The 25,956-nt window shown below is 46.6% G+C and overlaps 2 protein-coding genes across 6 annotated transcripts in view; both read left to right on the top strand.

The window, feature by feature from the left end:
• The window catches only part of nars2 (asparaginyl-tRNA synthetase 2, mitochondrial), a 113,774-nt gene that overhangs the window by 71,653 nt on the left and 16,165 nt on the right, over nt 1-25,956 (top strand). For all 5 annotated transcript variants that reach the window (XM_038818926.1, XM_038818924.1, XM_038818925.1 and 2 more), the window contains one exon: nt 9,217-9,314. In XM_038818926.1, the coding sequence (XP_038674854.1) occupies nt 9,217-9,314 (98 nt within the window). The remainder of the gene's footprint in view (nt 1-9,216; nt 9,315-25,956) is intronic.
• gab2 (GRB2-associated binding protein 2) overlaps nt 9,984-25,956 on the top strand; it is a 437,888-nt gene continuing 421,915 nt past the window's right edge. Inside the window, exon 1 of the mRNA XM_038818920.1 lies at nt 9,984-10,004. The gene's annotated coding sequence lies outside the window, so the exon portion shown is untranslated. The remainder of the gene's footprint in view (nt 10,005-25,956) is intronic.

The raw sequence follows: 25,956 nt of genomic DNA, 5'->3' as shown, positions 1-25,956 counted from the left end.
TCACAAGCTCGTGGATTTGCCAGAGTGGCCGGGATACCGATGGTGCCGGGTGCAATCGATTGTGTTCACGTCCCCATGCGCCCGCCTGCAGGGGACAGGGAGGTGTTCACAAACAGGAGGGGGACATACTCCATGAATGTCCAGGTGGTATGCGACCCCCACATGAGAATCATGCACGTGTGCGCAAAGTTTCCAGGGAGTGTGCATGATGCGTTCATTCTTGCACAGTCGTACATCCCTGCAATGTTTGAGGGACGGCCCCCCCGGCTGAGGGGATGGTTGCTGGGCGACAGGGGTTATCCACTGTGGTCGTGGCTGATGACGCCTATACGGAGGCCTCAGACCAATGCGGAAACCCGATACAATGAGGCCCATGCAGCAACCAGGGGTGTGGTGGAGCGCTGCTTCGGATTGCTGAAAATGTGATTCAGGTGCCTTGACCGCTCCGGAGGGGCCCTGCGGTACCAGCCTGAGAGGGTGGCTCGCATTGTCGTAGTCTGCTGTGCGCTGCACAACATCGCGATGCAGAGGGGAGATGACCTGCTGCAGGAGGCGGAGGGAGAAGCCAGTGGCAGTGGTGCCAACACGGAGGAGGAGGTGGAGGAGGAGGTCGGTGGAGTTGTGGGGGCAGCTCGCAGACAGGACCCGGGTGCTGGTGATGTCCAGGAGGCTGCACGACGGCACAGGCGAGGACAGAGGGCACGCGACGCGTTGGTGGCAGCCAGATTCACGCGGCGAGCGCGACGTCCCTGCTGAACACCAACACAACCACCTGCATCGCCAGTCGCGCAGATGGTCAACACACAACTCCCACCACCCCCGCTCAGCGTACATTGCTCCAGTTCTACATCACCCTTACCACTGGGGCCAGATAGTATGGCACGACATTGATGGCTGTGTCAGCGGGTGTGATCAATGCCATGTTGAATGAATGACATGCGATGAGCTGTGAGCTCAGATTCGTTAGACAAAGTCTGACTAATGGCAATAGCTGAACCATCCAGCTCGGTGGCCGCTGAGTCTGTCAGGGACACTCCATCACGTGCCCGCGTGGGGTAGCTGTGGGAGGGCGTGGGGGGGGGAAGGGACTGCACACCTGGCACCGAAGTTTCACCGCTCGTCAACCCCAGCGCCACTCGGTCACCATCACGATCCCTGTGGCTGCGGAAAAATCACACTTACAAGTTCGGTGCAACAGTGCGTTTAATGGTTAACATTATGTACAGATGCCCTAGCCCCTACAACTAATCTGTGCCCTTCACCCGTGCCAACTTACTATGTGTCCCTCTTTGTTGCCTTACGGGCCCTACCACTACGTCTAAGTGGATCCCCAGATGATACAGCAGGAGTGGAGGTGGACTGCTGAGAATCACCCCCTGCAACATGTCTCCCCGTCGGCACTCGTTTCCTGGGGTGACCCGGCCTTGATGGGCCAGGCTGCTCCGCGGGCGTTTCGGATGATGTGGTGCCACACTGCTCTGCCCGCTGCCCACCCAATGCACCAGGGATGGGACGGGAGGGGGAGGCCGAGCGTTCCGGGACGTCCCGTGATGGAGTTAATGGGACGGGCCCCAGAGCCGCCTCCTCCCTCGGGGAGCCCGGTGGCCCCCGGGCCTCACTGTGGGACGGAGGTGCAAGCGGGGAGGTGCCCCGTCGCCCCACCGACACCTGGCGCTGCCAGTCCTGGAGGCCTGCAATGGTCTCCACCAGGGTCCGAGGGTTCGCAGAGACGGAGTCCAGAGAGTTAGACATTCCCGCCAGGGAGTGTGCGACCTCGACCTGTGAGTGCGCGACGCCATCCAGCACGTGCGTCAGGCGGTTGATGCTCTCCGCGACTGACTGCTGCGACTGGGCCATGACCTGCTGAAACCCGGCCAAGGCCCGCAGCACGCCGGCAATGTCATGTTGGCTCTGGCGCATTGCTGCCTGTGAGAGGGCAACCCTGTCCAGGGCCAGGGATGACGCGTGCACGTGAAGCCCAACGCCTTGCATAACCTGACCCATGGCCGAAACCGTTTCACCCATTGCCTCGCCCGTGGATGCCACCCGTGCGGTGTCGGCCTGGGTAGCTGCCATGAGCGGCACCACTCCCTGCTCCTGGATGCTGTTTGACTCCTCTAACTGCGTCTGCAGCTGCTGGAAGACGGCCCTCATCCCGTCATTGTGTCCCTGGGTTTCAAAATGCATCGGCTCTGCGGGTGGGTCGAGTAAATCCAGGAACCCGGGAAACGTCTGGGAGCCAGCTGAATGCTGGGCCTAGCCTGCCCTCCGACAGTCCGGGCCCTCGGCTGCTCCGACCTCCACCTGCTGTACCTGCTCAGCTGTGTGGTGTGCACCAGACTGTGATCCAGGAGCCTCATCACTTAATTGCCTAACTGAGGTGAGTGTCTCTGGGATGGTGGATGGTGTGGGAGATAGCAGTGCCACAAGCTCTAGGTCCTCGACCGTCAATATGTCTGAGGGGTCATCGTCCCATTCATTTCTGGCGGCCGGCTGCACGCGGCCCATGTACTCTTCTCCCTCATTTGACCCTGCTGACTGTGTCGCCGTGTGTGCGTCCTGCTTGAAGGTCCCGGGTTGGGAGGATGGCCCTCCTGGTTGACGTCCTGCCACCCTCTGGCGTGCGGCCCTGGGTGCGGTGGTGCTGGCGGTTCTCCGGCTGGGTGTGGCATCAGACGTCCCTGGATGTTCGTCAGCACGCCCTAGGGAACAGAATAAGACAGGGTTATTTAGACACGCTTGGCCGGGCGTTGGATGATCCAGTGGGCTGAGTGTGAGGGGATAGAGGATGGGGGGGGTCCAGTGGGCTGAGTGTCAGGGAAGAGAGGGGGGGGTTGTTATGCAGGGTTGTCTCACTTGGTTCTGCACCGCCAACCTCTCATTGCGCGACCTCTCAGGTGGCAGATCCCCCAGCAAGGTCCAGAGCCCTCTGCTCAAAGGCGGTCAAGGGGTGCATTATGGGAGAACCCCCTCCGGCCTTGTTGCGCTCCCGGTTGTTGTACGCAGTCTTGTCCTGGGGTGGGGGGGGGGGGGGCATAGATAGATAATTACAATTCGGCAGGTATCAGCAGGCCGTTCAGATATTGGCACAGGTTGGGGGGAAAGTTGCAGTTAAACCATTGCATATCTCCAGGGGGTCGCAGCGCTCGTGTGGGTCTGTGACAACTTTGGTAACCACCCTCCACTCACTCTCGCCCCCCCCACTCGTGCCCGGCGGGGGAGGTGGGTGTGATGAAGGACTAGGGGGGGTTGTTGTTGTTGTGACCCGGAGGCACCCTCTTGGCACTTGCCCTGGCAGCCCTGGTGAGGTCGTGGAGCTTCTTCCGGCACTGCTTGCCAGACCGAGGGGTGTGCCCCACAGCACTCACTGCCGTGCCCACCTCACACCAGGCCCATCGCACGACACTGGCAGGTGATGCTCCTCCGCTGCTCCACGGCAACTAGGAGGGTCTCCATGTCACTTTCGGTGAACCTTGGCGCGGCCCTCCGTGGCTCCGTCATCCTCAGTCTGCTGACCTGGTCCCCCGCGCCTTTTCACGACGCGGAGCGACGTCATACCGACGTCATTCGTGCGTCGCACCATTCTGGCATCATCGCCCGCGGCCCCGCTCCTAGCCTATTTCCGGGGCTTGAATCGCTCGGGAACGGGGCCATGGGGAGCCGTCGTGAAACTCGGCCGAGTTCACGACGGCTTTGCCGATTAATTTTTTTTCCGGTTGCGGAGAATTCCGCCCGTTAGATTTTACAAAGGACTCTGATTGTCAGAGAATTATTATAAAGGAGAGCAAAAACTCCATCAAGTTGCTGAAGTATAGTTGCAGGGCACCAATTAATGACAGTCTTTGATCTAGAGTTTAATATTGTGTGTAAGCCTGGACAGTGAGTGGCCATGAAGGACATAATAGCCAAACCCAGTCATGTCTTTGCACGATATCAGCAATCCAATAATTAAGGTCAAGAGCAGAAACGTTGGACGATGTTCACCTTCCTAACGAAGAGTAACTGTGACCTATTGTCGCATCAGTTAACTCAGCACATGTGAGAATCAAAACTGAGACCTCATTAGTATGTGTGGACCAGCTGCTGAACATCTTAACTGGTTGAACCATTAATGCACCTCATTTTGGTGTATTTAAGGAAAATATGTTACGCTATATGAAGTAGGGCAAAACAATTATTTCTATTTTTTTCCATTATCACAGCAAATGTCTGTGTCCATCCACAGGATAAAATATCATTTTAATTGAGTTTAGTGTTCAGGCAAAGCCGATTCAGCTTTGCACGGTTACAGTGCTGTGATGTTTCAAAAATGAGTAGTGGGTTAGATATAATGAATTAATCTTGGCATGAAGTAAACTGAAAGATTACATTTATACCTACCATCATTTTTTAATGATTGAGTATTGAAATCAGTGTGAGGCTCACAGGCAGAATGATTTCTATGGATATAAAAGCAAAATATGACATGCTGTATATCTGAAAATAAAAGCAGAAAATGGTAGAACTCAGCAGATCTCAACAGTGTTAACCTTTTAAGTCCATATAACTCTTCAATGCTAGAATTGATATATATGGACCGTCTTTGAAAGAGTCACCAACAACAATTTTATGCTTGTGTTGCAACATTAACATAGCATCACATAGAACTTGCAGCACCGAAACAAACCGTTTGAGCCAACTGGCCAACACCAGTGTGTGTTTACTCTATATGAGCCTCCTCCTACCCCACTTCATCTAACATTGAAGCCTAAACCTCTATTTCTTCCCCCATGTACTGACCTAGTTATACAAGTAAATACAAACTAGTCACCTCAATTATTTTTATAACAAGAAGGGAAGAAGAAATTTCGAACGGCGATTGCAAAAATGAGAGGAAGTGATTGAAGGCAAAGTCAAAATGGTGCACTTGGAGGAGGAACCTTTTAAGTGGGTATGGGGGGAGGGTGGTGAGATAAAGAAAGGTGATATGGAAAGTTTATTGCAGAGAAGTCATGGTGTAACTGAAAGCTTGGTCACCGTCAATACAGTAGCTGTGCAGGAGCCTAGCGTTGGAGGAAGTTACGTAAGAAGAAGGTTTCTGGAGCAATGTGGAAATGAGGATAACCAGAAGTAGTCACAAAATCAACTGCCAAATGCAAAATTACACAATTCACACAGTTTGGAATCCAGCATCAGCACACATAGCAGCTGGGTTTATTTTTGAATACAAATACAAAGGTGGCTTTTTGCTATTCCTCATTCAACAGTATCAAAGAGTCTGAATCCAGGTGCCAGTACATTTTAAAAAAAATATTTTTATTGAAATTTTCAGTTTTCAACATGTAAAATATTCAATTAGATTCATACAATATACAAAAAATATTCCCCGCCGCATATTACCCTACTTGTCAGTGTTCATTGTTGTTGAGATAATTGTCGAAATCTCAGCTTCAAGATTTTTTACTTATGAATCAAGTATATTAAAGTCACCAAATCTACAAACTATATGAAATAACTGATTTAAAACAACAGTTAATCACAACAAATTTCAGGATAAATAAACTGTCAAGAACAAAGAACAATACAGCACAGGAACAGGCCCTTCGGCCCTCCAAGCCTGTACCGGTCATGATACCAACCTTTGCCAAAACTCTCACCACTTCCTTGTGTCGTATCCTTCCATACCCATCCTATCCATGTGTTTGTCAAGATGCCTTTTGAATGCCGTTAATGTAACTGCTTCCAAAACCTCGCCTGCAACATGTTCCAGGCACTCGCCACCCTCTGCGTTAAAAAAACCTGCCTTACACATCTCCTCTAAACTTTGCCCCACAGACCTTAAACCTATGCCCCCTGGTGACTGACCCCTCCACCCTGGGAAAGAGTGCCTGCCCATCCACTCTATCCATGCCCCTCATAATCTTGTAGATCTCTATCAGGTCATCCCCCAACCTCTGTCTTTCTAATGAAAATAGCCCCTCCACATAGATAACACCCTCCAGTCCAGGTAACCTCCTGGTAAACCTCCTCTGCACTCTCTCCAAACCTCCATTTACTTCTGGTAGTGTGGCGACCAGAATTGTTCGCAATATTCCAAGTGCGGCCTTACTAAGGTTCTATACAACTGCAGCATGACTTGCCAGTTATTATACTCAATGCCCCGTCCAATGAAGGCAAGCATTTTGTATGCTTTCTTGCCTACCCTGTCCACTTGTGTTGCCACCTTCAAAGATCTGTGGGTCTGAACACCCAGATCTCCCTGACTTTCTATATTCCTAAAAGTTTTGCCATTTACTGTATATTTCCCCTCTGTTAGACCTACCAAAATGTATTACCTCACATTTGTCCATATTAAGCTCCATTTGCCATTTATCTGCCCAAGTCTCCAACCTATCTAGGTCCTGCTGTATCTTCTCACAATCCTCAACACTATCTGCCACTCCACCAACCCTGCTGTCATCTGCGAACTTAGTAATCAGACTGGCTACATTTTCTTACAAATAACAGAGGCCAAAGTACAGATTCCTGTGGAACACCACTAGTCACAACCTTCCATTCAGAAAAACACCCTTCTACTGCTACCCTTTGCCTTCTGTGACCAAGCCAGTTTTGTATCTGTCTTACCACCTCACCTCTGATCCTGTGTGACTTCACCTTTTGTACCAGTCTGCCATGAGGCACCTTGTCAAAGGCTTTACTGAAGTCCATGTAAACAACATCCACCGCCCACCCATCATCAATCATCTTTGTCACCTCAAAAAAAAACTTGCTCAAGTTAGTGAGGCACAACTTCCCCTTCACAAAACGCTGCTGTCGATCGCTTATGAGTCTGTTTGTTTCCAAATGTGTATAAATCCTGAGAATTCTCTCCAATAATTTACCTACTACCGACATGAGGCTCATCGGCCTATATTTTCCAGGATAATCCCTGCTACTCTTCTTAAACAGCGGTACCACATTAGCTATTCTCCAGTCCCCTGGGATCTCACCATGTAGCCAATGAGGGTACAAAGATGTCAATCAAGGCCCCAGCAATTTCCTCCCTTCCTTCATATTCTGGGGTAAATCTCATCCGGCCTAGGAGATTTATGCACCTTAATATCTTTTAAAAGACCCAATACCTCTTCCTTTTCGATGTTAACATGATCCAGTCTGCCCACAGGCCCTACCCAAGAATCATCTTCCACAAAGTCCTTCTCTTTGGTGAACATTGACGCAAAGTACTCATTTAGTACCTCATCCATTTCCTCTGGCTCAACACATATAGAAATCCCCCCACTGTCCTTAAGTGGTCCAATCCTTTCCCTGGCCACACTCTTACTTTTTACATATGACTAAAAAGCTTTGGGATTCACCTTAATCTTACTTGCCAATGATTTTTCATGACCCCTCCTAATTTCTCACTTCATCACCTTTCTACTTTCTTTGTACTCCTCAAGGGTTTTGACTGTTCCCACCCTTCTAGACTGTACAAAAGTCTCATTTTTCATTTTGACTAGGTTCACAATATCCCTCGTTATCCAAGGCTTCCTAAACTTCCCATACGTATCCTTTGTTGTCTCAAGAACGTGACTTTCCTGAATCTTAATCAACTGTCGCTTGAACGACTCCCACATATCCGATGTTGATTAAATATCCAACAGCCGCACCCAAACCAAATTCTTCAATTCCTGTCTAATGTTATCATAATTTGCCTTTTCCCCAGCTTAGCACCTTAACGTGAGAGTTACCCTCATCCCTGTCCAAAAGTACCCTAAAACGTACGGGATTGAGGTCACTACCAAAATGATCCCCTACTGAAACCTCAACCACCTTTCCAAGCTCATTCTCCAGTACCAGCTCCAGTACTGCCCATTCCCTAGTTGTACTATCTACATAATGCATCAAGAAGGCTTTCTGGATACACCTTACAAACTCTGCCCCATCCAAATCCTTAGCACTAAGTGACTTCTGGTTCTCCTAATTCAAGTCAGACCAATGACCCATTTTCCCCACACAAAATGATAATTTCTATGACCATTTTAAAACCACAGACTGAACACAAGGCAGTTTGTTTTATTGATATATCTACAAAATTGAATTGAGGATGCCTGTCGGACACAGCTTCAGTTTTAAAGATCTGATATTAGGACAAATGAATTAAAACTATGTCTGAACATAAGAAATATGTTTGAGCCTGCTTTGCCATTCAATAAAAACATGGCTGATCTGATGGTGCCTTTAACTAAATTTTTCTGACTGCCCCTCGCCCTTGACTCCCCCATAGATCAAGAAGCAGGCCACCTCGGCCTTGAACATGTTCTTTTTTTTTTTAAAGTACCCAATTCTTTTTTTTTTTCAATTAAGGGGCAATTTAGCGTGGCCATTCCACCTACCCTGCGCATCTTTGGGTTGTGGGAGTGAAACCCACGCAGACTTGAAGAGAATGTGCAAACTCCTCACGACAGTGACCCTGGGCTGGGATCGAACCCGGGTCCTCAGCACCATGAGGCAACATTGCTAACCACTGTGCCAGCTTGCCATCCCCGCCTTGAATATATTCAAGATCCTAGTCTCGACTGCTCTCTAAGTACAGATTCTCATCCTCTAGGAGAAGAAATTCCTTCTCATTGCTATTTTAAATAGAAGACCCTTTATTCTGAAACTGTACCCTTTAGTTCTATTCTTCTCCTGCCTGCTTTGTCACACAAAGGGAAATATCCTCTCAGCATCTTCCCTGTCAAGCCTCCTCAGAATTTGTTTCAATAGGATCATCTCTCATTCTTAACTCCAGTGAGTATAGGCCCTAAGTGTTACAATCCCCAGTGAGTATAGGCTCTAAGAGTTACAATCCCAGTTGATGTGATAACTGGATGGGAAGATCCAAGAATGTAATCCTGTAACTTCAAAAAAACTGCACAGTAATCTAGGTACAGTCTCACCAGTTCCCTATACAGTTGTAAAGAGGCTTCCCTACAATTATATCCCATCCCTGTGCAATAACTGTCAACATTCCATTTGCCTTCCCAATTACTTGCTAACCTTTTAGTGATTCATGCACCTAGATCTCGCTCTGGTGCAGCATTTTTCAGTCTCCATTTATCTAATATGCTTTTCTATTCCCACAAAAGTGGACAACCTCTCATTATATTTCATATGCTAAATATTTGCACCGTCTCCCTTTGCAGGATGAAATAAATGAAAATGCCACCTTAATTTCAAATATTGTGCATAATCTTAACTTTTTAATGGTATTAGGTGGCAGCAGTGGATCTTCTGGTGCCTGGTATAGGAGAATTATGTGGTGGAAGCTTGAGGGAGGAACGACTTGATCTGCTTCAATCTCGCTTAAAACAGTAAGTGTTGAAGCCAAAGCCGTTTACTCTCACAGATACAGTAAAAGTGTCAGAAGTACATCTCTGACTACCCATTTTGAATAATATTATGGATTTAGATCTGGCTTAGTCATATATTTTAATTAATTGTCTTCATGCTCAAGAACAGATTTACCAAATGTGCTCGAGTTTGCTGACTGGAGCATAAAACAGGATATTTGAAAATTCAAATGCGACAGGAACAATATGTAAATCTACAATATTACAGCAGATTATTATGATTAACAGCTTTAAATTAGACATGCATAAGATCTCAAGTTATAAACATATCAGGCTTCCCTTTAATTTCCAGTATGGATGTGAAGCATACGTTTTGCTCAACATTAGATTTATTCAAAAACTGTGGCAGATATGCTTCATTTTATTTTACAAGAGAAGAAACTATTCCATACCTTGAGGCATCTTGTGAAGGGCCAATAACCCTCTTCCATTTTTTTCTCCTTCTGTCCTTTATCCCAGATACACCACCTGGCTCTGATGCATGCACATGTGGCAATGTGTAGTTTCAAATATGCAGTTGAGGCAATGGGTGATGTAGTGAATTGGATGTATTTTCATTTCAGGACATTTGAATCAAGCTAAGATTAATACAATGAAAATTTAATCTCGGCAGGTAGTACCTGCAATGAATTTCATCCTGGTTTCTAGTGGGTATGTGCCTCTGGCTTAAACTAATGAATAAATGTAATGCAGAGTACTTAGATTTATATAGTCATCAAAATGTTTGTTGTCTGAAATGGAAAAACTCAGTGATGCAGTAAATTGTGGTTTTGGCACTTTGGGGAGGGAATAAGTGGAACTTTACATCTGATTTTTTTTGTTGCTATACCAAGCAAAAGTAGAGTATGCAGCTATAATTGTTTAAAGTAGAAGTTATAATTTCCTAACATTCCTCACCGTGACTGCATTCCTCACCTTGACTACATGTAGTTTTTAAAATCATTTATCTATTGAATTTGAACTTCTCCTTTACCTCTTAAATTTGGTGATACAATAAATCTGAATCAGCAGTACTGATTTCAGTTAGCTTGCTGAAATCAACATGTTATTTATATCTTAACTCTGTCTCCTGTTGAGTACATTTGAGTGAGAATGGATATCTAATATCAAGATTTGTGTTGCCTTTCACACTTTCACACTTCAGGAATATTTTTGAAGAATTGTTACAGGCATATTCATGAAGATCAATGCAGTGAATCTGTTATGACTGTGATTACTCTGCATTCACTGGTCCATCAAATAGATGTGTTGAAAGAATCCTCTATGTCTTCATTTTGTGTGTAATGTAATGCATGGTAAAGTAGTACTTCCAGGGCAAAATTAATTTAAAACATACACATACCACCCTCATAATCCTTACCATACTCATTTTAAAGGAGGATTCCCATCCAAGTGAAGAGATGAACAGTTCTTGAATTCTCACACTATCTGAGCCCTTTCAGAACAATGACAGTAACAACCACTTTTTTATTAATGCAGTTTAAGCAGGATCCTCCCCAAGCAGCTTATGTTGAGCAATGAAGCCATCTGAGCTCTTCCAAGGTTAAATGTTGAAAGATTCTTTAGATTGTATTTGCTAGTATGTGAGACAAATTCCTAATTGCCCTTGTGTCTGTTCACTATGTTCTATCTTACTTTTTCAATATATAGAATTCTAACGAGAACAAGAATAAAAGAAATCTACACAAAATGATCCTTTAATCATCAGAATGAAAATTGTAATTTCGATTGGTATAAAGTGGTATAAAATAATGAATTTAGAGATTTTAGAAAAAGCTCGGTGTGCTTTTTCTTAATTGCTCTGTTTTAATAACCTTTGCTCTGGAGTCGCCAGGTATCTTTCTGATACCACCACAAGGTTCAAAGCCAAGTGCTGATCAATAACTCAGTACACCAGTTAGTAAGTTTCAAATCAAAACACATTTATTATACACACAGTCAATCACTACTCATGCATAAAACTCTACTTACTAGACTATCACTAACACTAAAGGCCTATACTTAGCTTTGGAATGGCCCACCAGGACAGAGGAACAATGGCCTTTGTCCGGTTCTGAATCTGCAGGCTTCAAGCTGGTATGGACTAGTAGCTAGGAGCGCCTATCTCATAGTGTGCATTGACTGGAGTCTTTCTTGGTTGGTGTAGCTGCTAGGCAGGTCTCTCCTTGTTGAGAGTCACGGTCAAGAGTTCTTTGAACTGCCAAGAGAGCCTGCCAAGAGAGCGAACTGAACTTGGGGACTCTACTTTATAGACCCCAGGGGTTTCGCGCCCTTTTGGGCAGACCCCGGACCTGGTCCCAATCAATTGGACCAAGTCCCAATCGTTTCAATCGATTTCTCCAATACTGGAGCTGATCGCTGGCCGGTTCCTATATGTCCGTTGGCCTTCCTTTGTCCTGGCTCCCGCTGGCACCGGGAAGTCTCGCTTCAATGTTTCTAATTGTTTCTGGGGATTGCTCATTAGTATGTAGATGGCTACTGGTTTCGGTTCTGTCTGGGTTCTACAAGTCTTAATACACAGGAAACCTTGCACCTGCTTGTTTTCCTGTGCCTGGCCAATTTTCCCTGCATTCTTTGCGGGCATCCATTTTGGAATCGGGAAGTGGCCACCGCAGGTGGCTACACCAGTTGTGAAGTTTCTTACGGATTCTTACAGATCGTTACCAATCTCATGCGCCTCCCTCATCTGTTTTGCAGCATTGCGGAGGCTTGGAAATAGATTTACCTCTATTAGGGAACCTTGGTTAAAGATGAAAATATTAAATATTTGGACAAAATATTTTGAAGCCGTTCAGGCAGCTTTCAGGAAAGACACCTTTGGAATAAATGGCCTGTCAGAAAATCTGACAAATCACTATTCCAAAGACCACACCGAAAGATTAAGAGTTGTGAAATTAATTGTAAAATAAATTGGATTTAAAGGTGGTTAAAAGGTCGGAAACACAACCTTATGGCATCTAGGAATGGGCAATATATTCAGCCTTGCCAGTATCATCCACATTCTGGGAAATATTTTGGGGGAAATATTTTGTTCGGAATTGGGGAGCAGTGTGCCACAAGATTCTGTTCTTGGACCATTTCTGTTCACTCTGTCCAACAGTGGTTTAACTATTGGGCTTGGAGAAATTCTGTTCAAATGTGGGGATTTGATTGAAATAGGCTCTGTGAGTAATTCTTGGGTCTACGGGATGTTGATTAGATGGTGGAATGAAGAGTGGCAGATGAAATTTGGTGTTATCTCCTGTGAGGTGGTGCATTTTGGTTTTTAAAAAAAACAGTATTTATACTTTTGATACAAGATTAGGTGAAATGGCAGCAATTTACAGGAGGTGGGGTGGATCGTGGCCAGATTCAGAACATATTAAAAGCAACATGTGAAGTGGATAAGACCACTTAAACAAAAAAAGAAGCAATCTGGGTTTTAAGGCAATCTGGGGAGGTGATGGCGTAGTGGTATTGTCACTGGACTAATAATCCAGAGACACATGGTAATGCTCTGGGGACCTCGGTTGAAACCCCACCATGGCAGATGATAAAATTTGAAGTCAATAAAAATCTGGAATTAGAAGCGATGAATTCATTGATGATTGTCGTAAAAACCCATCTGAATCCTTTAGGACATTAAAGGACATTCATTAATGTCCTTTAGGATGCCATCCTTACCTGGTCTGAACTCCGGATCCACAGTTATGTGTAGTTGACTGTTGGGTGCCCTCTAAAATAGTGTAGAAAACACTCTGTTCAATGGCAATAAATGCTGGCCCAGCCAGCGATGCCCACATCCAATGAATAAATAAAAAATATATAATTTAAGATGTAATTGTGAATTTATGTAACATTTAAATTAGTTTTTGGGCTTCACATTATAGGAAAGGTGTTGAAGCAATAGGAAAGAAACACTCCAGAAATTACTAGGGTGTCACTTGGCGTGATGCAGATATTTTTTTTGTTTGTTTCTATTTAATTTTTTGAGTACTGTTGCACGTTTTACTTGAGTGTATTACGCGTTTTATTGGAGTTTATTAACACGCCTCCGTTTAAAGGCCGTGTGCTTAACACTACTACAGCTCTGTGTATGTAATTCTGCTCGGAGTCGCCAGGTGCCGTATTTAGACACCTCACAAGTATATCAAGGTCAGGGTCAAAGTAATAAATCTGTACACCGATTAGTAAGTTCAAACGATTGATATTTATTATAACCAATATAATAAATACACATGCATACGCTAAAGAGACTAAGTTACTTCTAAACTAAACGACTAAAATACTTATCTAAAACAGGAACAGGCAAGGTCAGGGATCGAGGCCTTCGTCCCGTTCTTGGTCTGCAACTCTCAAAGTGTTAAGGTCGTCAGGGTCTAGCAAGTCTGGCTCACGTAGCGATCGTTGTGGTGAAACTTACAGTTCGATGGCTGGTGGCTCAACGGCTGGTGATGGAACTGGAGTCAGGATGCGATGTATCAGCAAAGCGATGAAGACAGCAGAGAGCCGGAGCCAAGACAACAGACCGGACCATGTGCGGGGTCTACTTTTATAGGTCCCCCCCAAAGTCCGTGCCTCTTCGGGGCGGTCTCTACCTGCTGTATATCGATTGGGTCTTCTCCCAATCGATATTTTCCAAACCCCCCAATCTGAGGGTCGCTTCTCGATGGGTGGGGCGGTCTCTATGGTGCTTTGTGATGGATACTTATGGTGCCGTTTCGTCTGGGCGTCCACTCAAAGTATCCATTCAAACCTAAATGTTTCTATTGTGTGGGCCTAGATCTGGATCACCTCATTACTATGCAAATCGTTGTTGCCATTTACACCTTTAGCTGAGATTCTGCACCTGGCCATAAGCTGGTTTCTGTACGTGCAGAATGCTAATTAGCCTTCTGCAAACTGCTTGTCCTTGCTAAGACTGTTTTCTCCCTGCAGCCTTAGCAGTTCTCCATTTTGTAGCCCAGTGTCCATCTTAGGTGGCTACATTCCCTCCTTGTGATCCTCACAATAAAATTGTGAAGGATCACCTATGCACGTTGCTTCGAGTGCTTCTGGGTGCCCTCTTTGGGTTCCCTGACCTCAGCAAGTTCCTGGGCGTCTACTCTGTCTTTGACTATGGGAAGAAAAAATTTCTATCTGACATTTCTACTTGCCCCTATGTCAAAGGGGACATGCATTACCAAAACCGGGAACCTCTACCTATCACAACTATTATCCTTATCCTTAAACATTTTATTACAGTCTAAAAACCTTATCCATTCACACCACATTACATATCACTTCCTGACTCGGCAGTTGAGTTCAGGACAATATAATACATGGGTATCCTTTATTAACATAGTGCTTTATTCATTGAGGGGCTGGGGGGATTGGTGGAAACCGAAAATAGGGGATTGAACTCCGTAGATGGTTGAGGGGCAGGAACGGGAGGCTCTCCTTCTCCATTTCCTCAACCTGAGGGTCTGTACAATTACGCAGAGGATTGCAATCACTAGCAGTGATTCAATCACGTATGACATTGAGTACCATGTCATAAATTTTGTGCACCAGGCCTGAACTTCGCTGATCAGAGCTGAGCACGGGGGAGTTGGTGTGAGGGAAGCATTGACGGCGGGGGTTGTGGGGGAAACGTGCCTTGCTTCCACATATGCAAATACAACATTTAACAGTAATAGGTAGGCTTCCATCATGGTCTTCTCTTCGTTCTCTTTGTCTTCCTCCTGTATGGCCGATCCGTGCTGTGAACCCTCTTTCGTCTTTCGAAAGCTATGGGATCAAGCACAGTATCTGTCAATACACAGTTTAATATCCGTACTTGTTAGTGTATCTGTCCTCCAATTCCAATTGACCCTTTAAAATGACTGGCCAAGTCACACCCTGTGACTCACCTCATTTTTTTTTCAAAAGCGAATTTTAGGAACAGAATACACCTAACAACTTTCCTCCTGCGAGCCGTCTCGCAGGCTTTGCTAATTTACTATCCGAATGTTCCTGGATGTAAATAGCATGTGGGATGGCGGCCTAAGGGCTACCTAACGAAAAATGAAAACAAATTTGAAACAAAAGGTCGAATGGGTTGCGTATGGGCCGCTACGGATAAGATTTGGATGGAATCCCCGGGTAAGGCGTGCTGTGCCGTACCCGAGCTTGGCTGACCAAAGTGGGTTCTCAGACAGGGCGGGTCCTCAGTCCCGTTTGTCCACTGCCTGAGTAACCTGGAATAAACGGGCAAGAATGTGTTTACCGTGGGTTTGCAGCCTCTTTTCACCGAATAGAGGGGCACCTAAAAAACAAGGGAGGAGCCAAGATGCTCCAACATCTGAAAACAGTGAACTGAAGTTCTCAGAGGTATCTGCAGATAAACTAGTGTGCGTGTAAGGCGGTCACAAGCCTTACAGCTGAAAAAATCTCCAATCAAACCATTGGGTTGGGAACCGAAGTTCTCAAAGATATCTGCGGACAAGCTAAAGTGCGTGCGAGGTGATCACAATCTTTTCAGCTGAAAAGAAGGTGTCCAACCTCCAACTGAACCAATAACGTTAAATACAAACAAACATAAACTCACAACAAAACATACGTGCAGGTTCCATCAGAAAGGATATCGCTTCCCTCAAGCGGTTCCTATTTTACATCATCTGGACACCTCACTTTTTCTCTGCCTCTGTGAACAGGGTCACAAAGTGGTTGCCGTATCGGGATTCAGACACCGTGTCGTCCTGCTCTCCCGGATCCCACACCCTTGTGTGGATCAGGCATGCTATTTTGTAATTATGTGACCGGGGGTCATTTTCATCGTTGCGGACAAGTCTGTATGAATTGTCCCTGTGCCAAAGTGTTGGATCTAAACTTGAATGGGCATTGTCGGGGTAGTCGGGGTCGGGTGGTGGGTCTGGATATTTGATATAGGTGACTTCCATGGGGTCACTGGAGTCGGGGTCATAGTCGCTGCAGTGTGGGATGTAGGGTTGTGTGCTGTGGCTGTCCTCAAAGTCAGTGTCTGTATCGCTGTCTCTGCTGCGGCAGCTTGTGGCCGTTTCGGGGCGTGGTCTGTGGTGGTCAGTGGGCGGAGTCGTGGGCGAGTCCGATGAAGAACTGGTCTGTGAGGGGGATGGTGGAAACGTGTCTCTAGTGGGCGGGGCGAGGTGTTCTGCTGCATCTAGCAGGACATGGTGTGCATGGTTAGACTGTGTTCCATATGCCTTTAGCTGGTTAATATGGAACCACGCGGTCTTTCCATTGGGGTATTTTATCCTGTAAACTGAGGGGCTAATTTTGTCCGAAATTGAATACGGGCCGGAATATTTTGGTGCCAAAAAACTGCTCGGGTTATATACAGATAGCATTACCTGTTGCCCAACCTGGAATTCTGTGGGGTGTACGGTCTTATTAAAGCAGGCTGTGCTTTGTCTGCGCCGTTTCCCTAGTTGAACTGCGACTGCGATCTGTGCAGACCTCACAGTCTCAACTAGGTACAGCTTTCTCATGGGTGAGGGCCGTCACTTCGGGGCTAGTCATGTCCAGTCCTAAAAGGAATTCTGTACCTTTCATAGGGCGTCCGGTCATGAGTGTGTGTGGGGTGAAACCTGTAGATGTGGAAACCGTATTTCGGATAAACATGAGTGCAAATGGGAGTACTGAATCCTATATAGAATTGTTCTCTTGAACCATTTTCCTAAGGGTCGATTTTAGTGTCCGATTCATGCGCTCTACAATCCCGCTGGACTGTGGGTGATACGCAATATGAAAATTTTGTTTGATGCCGAATATGGTCAGGACGTTCTTCATGACACGTCCTGTGAAGTGAGATCCCTGGTCCGAATCAATACTTCTAGGTAAACCCCATCTCGTGAAGATGTGGTGGGTCAGGATCTTTGCAGCTGTCTTAGCTGTATTTGTTCTTGAGGGGAATGCCTCTACCCATTTGGTAAAGGTATCAATTACCACCAGCACGTATTTATAGTCATTCCTACAAGGGGGCAATGGTCCTATAAAGTCGATCTGGAGGTTTGTCCAGGGGCCATTAACTGGTCGAGTATGCCGAAGCTGTGCCTTTTTGGAATACCTCTCCGGGTTATTCTGGGCGCAAATAAGGCAATTCTCAATGTAATGGGTTACATCGGTCCTGAGGTTAGGCCACCAACAGAGCTGCCTGAGGTGCCTCGTGGTCGTGTCGATTCCTTGATGTCCGTGTCCGTCATGGAACAAGGCAATCATTTGGTTTCTGTCCTGCTGCGGGACCACATAAAGCTGGTCCTTGATGATCACACCCTCGTGTGGTCAGAGCGTGTCTAAACTTATCATACTGAGGCACAAAGTTGCCTTTAAAAATCTCCCTGAGATCCTCATCCTGTTTCTGTGCTTCTGCTAAATCCTTAATGTCAGTCTGTGAGATTTGAACTGCGCTCACAGGGGCGCTAGCTGGTGCGCTAGCTGGGGGTGTCCACAAGTGTCCTCGCCTGGAACCTGCTTTAGCCAGTGCGTCGGCTTTTACATTCCCAGGGGGGGATGACCTATGGTGGCTTCTAACTTTTATAATGCCGAAGGTCCTATCCTTCGCTTTGTCTAGAATGTGGCGGAGTAAAGGGGCTGATGGAAGGGGTTTCCCGTCTGCGGAGACTAAACCTCGTGTCCTCCACAGGGGTAGAAAATCTGTCAGACTGTTGCAGACATAGACTGTCCGAATATATGTCCGCCGGGCTGGGGAAAGAATCGGGGTGGTCCACTATATAAGCTATGGCCGCGAGCTCTGCTGCCTGCGCGCCTAAGTGACCTGGCAATTTTAAAGCTATTTCTTCGAGTGCGCGACCCTGCACGTCCTCGACATAGATGCCGCATCCAGTGATACGCTCACCATCTAAAACCGTGGATGAACCGTCCACGTATATCCTTAGTGGGCCACATGTGTCTGTGTGTTGGGGGCTTTGTCTTGGGTTCCCTATCTTCCTGGGGGGTGTCTTCGCTATGAAGGGTCCTGTGTTGTGTAGGGGTGCTACAATTTCACATTCATGGGGCTGTCCTGGATATTGGAGGTTGTCGGCTAAAAATGTGTGTCCGGGTCCGTTTTACCGTAATGTCGCGTCCTTGTAAGAGTAGTGTCCACCTAGCTGCCCTAATCTGGCTAACTGAACCGTCCTTCAGTCGACCGTCTAGGTAGGAGTAACTGTGTGGGGGTGTGCTCGGTCAAAATGGTGATGGGGTTGAGTCCGGTGATGTAGGAGAAGTATTGCACTGCCCAGAAAACTGCTAGGAGGTGCCTCTCGCAGGCTGAAAATCCCTGTTCTACTGGGTCTAAAAGTCGGGAGGCGTAAGCCGCTGGTCTTAGCTGCTCGTGCCGTTCCTGAAGTAACACGGCCGAGAGGGTCAGATCTGTGCTCGCTACCTCTATTGCATAGGGGGAGAGTTGGTCTGGGACTTGCAGCGCGGGTGCTGCGCTAAGGGCTTTCTTTAACTCCTCCACAGCCTCTGTATGCTGCGGAAGCCATTCCCAGGGGGCTCCTTTCTTAAGGAGGTCTGAGAGTGGGGCTGCCTTTGTCGCGAATCCGTCGATGTGGTTCCGACAATAACCAACCAGTCCTAAGAACGACCGGAGGGCTGAAACATTCTGGGGAAGGGGCAATTTGACAATCGAATCAATTCTTTTGAATTCGATCTCGCGTTTGCCGTGCGTGATGACTGTACCCAAATTCATCACTTTATTTTGCAAAATCTGGGCCTTTCGTGGGTTAACTTTACATCCAATCTCGGTTAAAAGTTCCAGGAGCTCGGCCAGAAGCCTAATGTGCTCTGCCTTTGTGTCTGTCTGCAGTAGTAGGTCGTCCACATACTGTACCAGACATTCGGGGCGGGAAAATTTTTCTAAACCATTCGCCAGCTGTCGGTGGAAAATGGAGGGGGAATTGTGGAATCCTTGTGGAAGGCATGTCCACGTATACTGTTGTGCTTTGAAAGTGAAGGCAAATTTGTACTGGCACGCCTTTGCCAATGGGATTGACCAGAAGCCATTGCTAATGTCCAATACCGTGAAATATTTGGAGTGGAGTCCCTGTTTGAGCATGGTCTCGGGACTTGTTGCTACCGTGGGGGCTACTGCTGGGGTTACTTTATTGAGCTCCCGATAATCAATGGTCAGACGCCATGATCCGTCGGGCTTTCTCACTGGCCAAATAGGGGCATTATTGGTGGAGGCTACTGTTCTAAGTACCCCTTGCTCCAATAAGCTACCTATTACCGTCTCTATTTCTCCCTCTACTTCTAGGGGAAATCTGTATTGTTTCTGTGGTCGGGGGTCAGGTCTGGTAACGTGAATTTGTCCAGTCATTCTGCCGCAGTCGTGTCGGTGACTGGCAAATGCTGTCCTGTGTTTGTTTAATACTGCCTTTACTTGTCTGTCCGTGTTTAGTGCAGTCAGGTCAAATGAATAGTCGCCTACTGCGCTAATCCGATTAGCGTACTCTCCTACTGAGAGTGTAGCGGGTGCTCTGTCTGATCTTGCCATTCGCCAGACACACTGGTTAACTGGGTCGAACGACAGGCTATGGGCATTCATAAAATCTATCCCCAGTATGTGTTCGGCTGAATGGGGAAGATTCACTAAAACAACTGGGTGTCTGGTGGAAATGTTCCCTAGCTGGATTGCTACGGGTGCTGTAATGTGTCCCTGCTGCGAGTGACCTGTAAAACCGCTAAGTGTGATGGTGGAGGTGGTCGGCCACGTGTCTGCCTGTGCCGTGGTGGTGGAATTAATCATGGTGCGGGACCCTCCTGTGTCCCAAAGTAACTCTATGGGCTTCCCTCTAACCTTAGCTGTGACTACCGGTCTTCCGGATTGATCCCAAAGAGTGTCACAGACCCAAGTGGGGGAGCCCGAACACCGTCAGTCCGTCCCGTCCACATTGGTCTGTCCTGACTGTATCCCTATGCTATGGATCGGTTTTGCTTAGTGTCTATTCAGAGTGCCTGTCTGCTGGCCTCTCTGCAATCTTTGGGGTGCATTGCATTCCTTAGCCCAATGTCCTAACTGGCCACAGTTGTAGCATTCCTGCGACTTCTGTGGAGGGCTGTTCTTTCCTTCATTTACCCATGCGGGGTTTTGGTGCGCTCTCACTGCCTGAATGTCCGCTGCAGCCTGAGCTTCCTCTGGGGACTTTACTTTGCCTCTGCCCTGAACTGATTGCTCCCAAGCGCGGGACAATCTTTTCAGGACCCACTTCTCATTATGGGCCTCTTCTGAGGGGTCATAACTGTTGCAAGCACTCTGTCCTGCATCTGTGGCATGGGAAATTATGGTGCGCGTCCATTTAACCATGTTTTCACGGTTCAAATGGGCTCTATTTAAATCGCCGAAAACTGCGTTAAAATGGATCCACAGCCTTCCTGCAAATGCTGTGGGGTGCTCGGTTTTCTTTTGTCGGCACTTGTTAAGTCCTTCGACTGGGTCACCTTGGTTATACCCTATGGCATCTAAAATGGAGGTGTGCATTTAGTCTAGGGTGCCTCCGCCAACGTTCTGTGGGTTGGGGAGGGCTGCTACTACCGATTGGTCTAAGCTCAGAACCGTGAGCTTAACCTGCTCTCTCTCGTCCAGGCCGTACATGGTTGCCTGCTGTTTCACTTTCGCGAAAAACTGGTGGAGGTCTGCGGTGGGGAGAAACGGAGTGATCTTCTCACACGCGTCCCTGAGTTGGGTTACAGTTAAGGGGTTGGTGTAGGTAATATTGGGTGCGCCTTCTGTGGTCGCTTTCCTTTGGGTGGTGACTGGATTCATTGGTGCGGTAACTATCTGATCTGTGGGGGGTTGGGGTGCTTGTCTTTTCTGCTGTGCTGCTGGCGCACATGTTCCTTGAACATAACGCTGCGCTGTCTCACTTAATTCCTGCCAGTCTGGGACATTCTCCTCATCTAGCTTTGTTCCAGAAGTACTTTGAAACCCTTTCTGCACTGAAAGCAGAGATTGCAGTTCCGCAATCTGCTTTCTACACTTCGCATGATCCACTGTACTCTGTCTTTGTTCTGTGGTGGCAGCATGGAGTGCTCTTAAAGCTGCCTTTAGGTCAGAGCATTGCCTCTGCAAAGCCTCTACCTGCTTCTCTGATTCTTCTCTTATCAGGACGGCACGTTGCACGTCCTGATAGGCCTTTTCGTACTGGGTCTGGGAACTGCTGAGATGGGCTAAACAAGACTGATGTGCCCTCTTGGCATCATCATCCACCTCTCTACCTTTCTCTGCCAACTTCCCTCTAAGTTCCATATTCTCTTTCTCGATGTCCCTGACATCCACTTTGCTCATCCGATTTCTCTCTTCTAATTCTGCCCGGAGCGTCTGAACGACCTCCTCAGTGCCTCGCAATTGTGCCAAACAGGACACGATTGCCATCGGCTTGCGTGCTTTACTAAGGTTTTTCTTATGAATTTGAGAGAGGTTCTCCCACCAAGTATGTCCTATACTTCCGGGACCTGTCTCCTCATTCATACAGAATTCTTTCCAAAGGGGCCATCCCTTTCCTTGTAGATACTTGCGGAGTTCCAGCTCCCACACGGGACACTGACCTACTCGGCTACTGCTGGTCGCTGCGACCACAAACCGTTCTGGATTCATGAGGCGTTCCATTGCCTGCATGGCCATTTTCTCTGACTCACTTTAATTTGGAACAGGGGGTGTTGAGGTTATGTTTCGCGAAACGGGTAAGGCTTACGCTATGTTCCGTTCACAAAACTCCCGAAAGTTTGTCGCAACAAAAATGCTTTCAGGTTTTTCTTACAACCCTGTTAGTACGCATGCACAAAACACACTTCCGAATTACGTTTATTCGTTTGAACACCTTGATTACTTGTGATTCCTTTTCTTTTTCTTTACTCAGATTTCTAATTCAAATTTCAGGGTCCTCGACGGAGTGGGGGTGCCACTTGTAACCACGTCCCACCAGAGTCGCCACTAAATGTTGCACGTTTTACTTGAGTGTATTACGCGTTTTATTGGAGTGTATTAACACGCCTCCGTTTAAAGGCCGTGTGCTTAACACTACTCCAGCTCTGTGTATGTAATTCTGCTCGGAGTCGCCAGGTGCCGTATTTAGACACCTCACAAGTATATCAAGGTCAGGTTCAAAGTAATAAATCTGTACACCGATTAGTAAGTTCAAACGATTGATATTTATTATAACCAATATAATAAATACACATGCATACGCTAAAGAGACTAAGTTACTTCTAAACTAAACGACTAAAATACTTATCTAAAACAGGAACAGGCAAGGTCAGGGATCGAGGCCTTCGTCCCGTTCTTGGTCTGCAACTCTCAAAGTGTTAAGGTCGTCAGGGTCTAGCAAGTCTGGCTCACGTAGCGATCGTTGTGGTGAAACTTACAGTTCGATGGCTGGTGGCTCAACGGCTGGTGATGGAACTGGAGTCAGGATGCGATGTATCAGCAAAGCGATGAAGACAGCAGAGAGCCGGAGCCAAGACAACAGACCGGACCATGTGCGGGGTCTACTTTTATAGGTCCCCCCCAAAGTCCGTGCCTCTTCGGGGCGGTCTCTACCTGCTGTATATCGATTGGGTCTTCTCCCAATCGATATTTTCCAAACCCCCCAATCTGAGGGTCGCTTCTCGATGGGTGGGGCGGTCTCTATGGTGCTTTGTGATGGATACTTATGGTGCCGTTTCGTCTGGGCGTCCACTCAAAGTATCCATTCAAACCTAAATGTTTCTATTGTGTGGGCCTAGATCTGGATCACCTCATTACTATGCAAATCGTTGTTGCCATTTACACCTTTAGCTGAGATTCTGCACCTGGCCATAAACTGGTTTCTGTACGTGCAGAATGCTAATTAGCCTTCTGCAAACTGCTTGTCCTTGCTAAGACTGTTTTCTCCCTGCAGCCTTAGCAGTTCTCCATTTTGTAGCCCAGTGTCCATCTTAGGTGGCTACAGTACCCAATTCAGTTTTTCTAATTAAAGGGCAATTTAGCGTGGCCAGTCCACCAAGCCTGCACATCTTTTGGGTTGTGGGAGCGAAACCCACGCAAACATGGGGAGAATGTGCAAACTCCACACGAACAGTGACCCAGAGCCGGGATTGAACCTGGGACCTCGGCGCCGTGAGGCAACAGGGCTAACACACTGCGCCACCATGCTGCCCTGTGATGCAGATATCAAAGTCGACAAAAATTGGAGCTGATTTTGCATGGACAGAGGAGATGATGTGGTGATTTGAAAGTGCTGTGAAAATGATAAAGGGCTTTTGTCAATGCTGGACAGACTCCCAATTGCTGACTGTTATTACCTACTTGTACATTCCATGCTGAGCTTTAAGTTGAGGTATAGTTGGGCAAGGTGACTAGGTAAAATATTTTAGGCAAATACAACAACCTGCAGTTCACTCCTTTGTGACCATTTTAATAAAACTTCTATTAAATAGTATTTTCAAACCTGTAAATATACTTGCATTAAAGAGATGGTCACTTTGTCAGGAATTACGGACATGGTAGACCAAATGACCACCTTATGTGCCATAAATCATTCTAAGTTTCAAGAAGTACCGAACCCATTTATATGTTTCCCACTGCTCTCCTTTATTTGAGCATCATCTGTGGGTAAAGAACTCATCTGTAGATTCCAGATGCTGGTCTTTGTTCAGTAATGTGTCCATGCTCCATTGATGGCCAGCAGAGGAACCTGGAGTGTATTTACCAATCATAATTGATTTACCCACAGCTGGAATTTTTGCCGACTGCTTGAAAAGAGTGTTTCATATTCCATGCCGACTTTTGCCACAACCCATCATATTCTCAATCAGATATAAATTTTTAATACAGTTTTTATTCTTTAGTTTTATCTGCATAGATAAAAGGAAAAGAAAGGTTGAACGAACAGGTTACACCAATACAAATTGGATTTTAGTAGAATCAGAGGTAATTTTATTAAAACATATATTTGAGGGGACTTGATAGGGTGGAGGATGTTTCCTCTTGTTGGGAAGCCTCGAACTAAGGGCGCTTGGAATTCTCTTGCCCAGAAAGTAGTGGAAGTTGAGTCTTTGAATTTATTCAAGGGAGAGTTAGACAGTTTTTTGAGAGACGAGAGTCGAGGGTTATGAGGGGCAGACGGCAAAATGGAGTTGAGACAACACCAGATTAGCCATGATCTTATTGAATGGTGGCCTATGACTACTTCTATGTTCCTGAAACAAAAAGTTGCACAAGGCAGACTGTACTTTATAATATTAATCTTTATTGTCACAAGTAGGTTTACATTAACACTGCAATGAAGTTACTAGTAGCCACACTCCGGCGCCTCTTCGGGTACACTTAGAACATAGAACAGTACAGCACAGAACAGGCCCTCCGGCCCTCGATGTTGTACCGAGCATTGTCCGAAACCAAGATCAAGTTATCCCACTCCTGTCATTCTGGTGTGCTCCATGTGCTATCCAATAACTGCTTGAAAGTTCCTAAAGTGTCCGACTCCACTATCACAGCAGGCAGTCCATTCCACACCCTAACCACTCTCTGAGTAAAGAACCTACCTCGGACATCCCTCCTATATCTCCCACCCTGAATCTTGTAGTTATGCCCCCTTGTAACAGCTACATCCACCCGAGGAAATAGTCTCTGAACGTCCACTCTATCTAGCCCCCTCATCCTCTTATAAACCTCTATTAAGTTGCCTCTCATCCTCCTCCGCTTCAAAGAGAAAAGCCCTAACTCCCTCAACCTTTCCTCATAAGACCTATCCTGAAAACCAGGCAGCATCCTGGTAAATCTCGTTTGCACCCTTTCCAATGCTTCCACATCCTTCCTATAATGAGGTGACCAGAACTGCACACAATACTCTAAATGTGGTCTCATCAGGGTCATATATAGTTGCAGCATAACCCCGTGGCTCTTAAACTCAAGCCCCCTGTTAATAAACGCTAACACACTATAAGCCTTCTTTACGGCTCTCTCCACTTGAGTGGCAACCTTCAGAGATCTGTGGACATGACCCCCAAGATCTCTCTGTTCCTCCACATTCCTCAGAACCCTACCGTTGACCCTGAAATCCACATTCAAATTTTTTCTACCAAAATGAATCACCTCGCATTTATCAGGGTTAAACTCCATCTGCCATTTTTCAGCCCAGCTCTGCATCCTATCAATGTCTCTTTGCAGCCTACAACAGCCCTCCACCTCATCCACTACTCCACCAATCTTGGTGTCATCAGCAAATTTACTGACCCACCCTTCAGCCCCCTCCTCCAAGTAATTGATAAAAATCACAAATAGCAGAGGACCCAGCACTGATCCCTGTGGTACACCGCTGGTAACTAGTCTCCAGTCTGAAATTTTTCCATCCACCACCACCGTCTGTCTTCTATGTGATAGCCAGTTACTTATCCAATTGGCCAAATTTCCCTCTATCCCACACCTCCTTACTTTCTTCATGAGCCGACCTGGGGAACCTTATCAAACGCCTTACTAAACTCCATGTATACGACATCAACTGCTCTACCTTCATCTACATACTTAGTTACCTCCTCAAGGAATTCAATCAAATTTGTGAGGCAAGACTTAGCCTTCATGAATCCATGTTGACTATCCCGGATTAAGCTGCATCTTTCCAAATGGTCATAAATCCTATCCTTC

This window comes from Scyliorhinus canicula, chromosome 14 (genome assembly GCF_902713615.1).
Source record: "Scyliorhinus canicula chromosome 14, sScyCan1.1, whole genome shotgun sequence".
NCBI classification, from domain to species: Eukaryota; Metazoa; Chordata; class Chondrichthyes; order Carcharhiniformes; family Scyliorhinidae; genus Scyliorhinus; species Scyliorhinus canicula.
The sequence above is the reverse complement of the archived record's forward strand: the minus strand, read 5'-3'. Positions and strand labels throughout refer to the sequence as shown.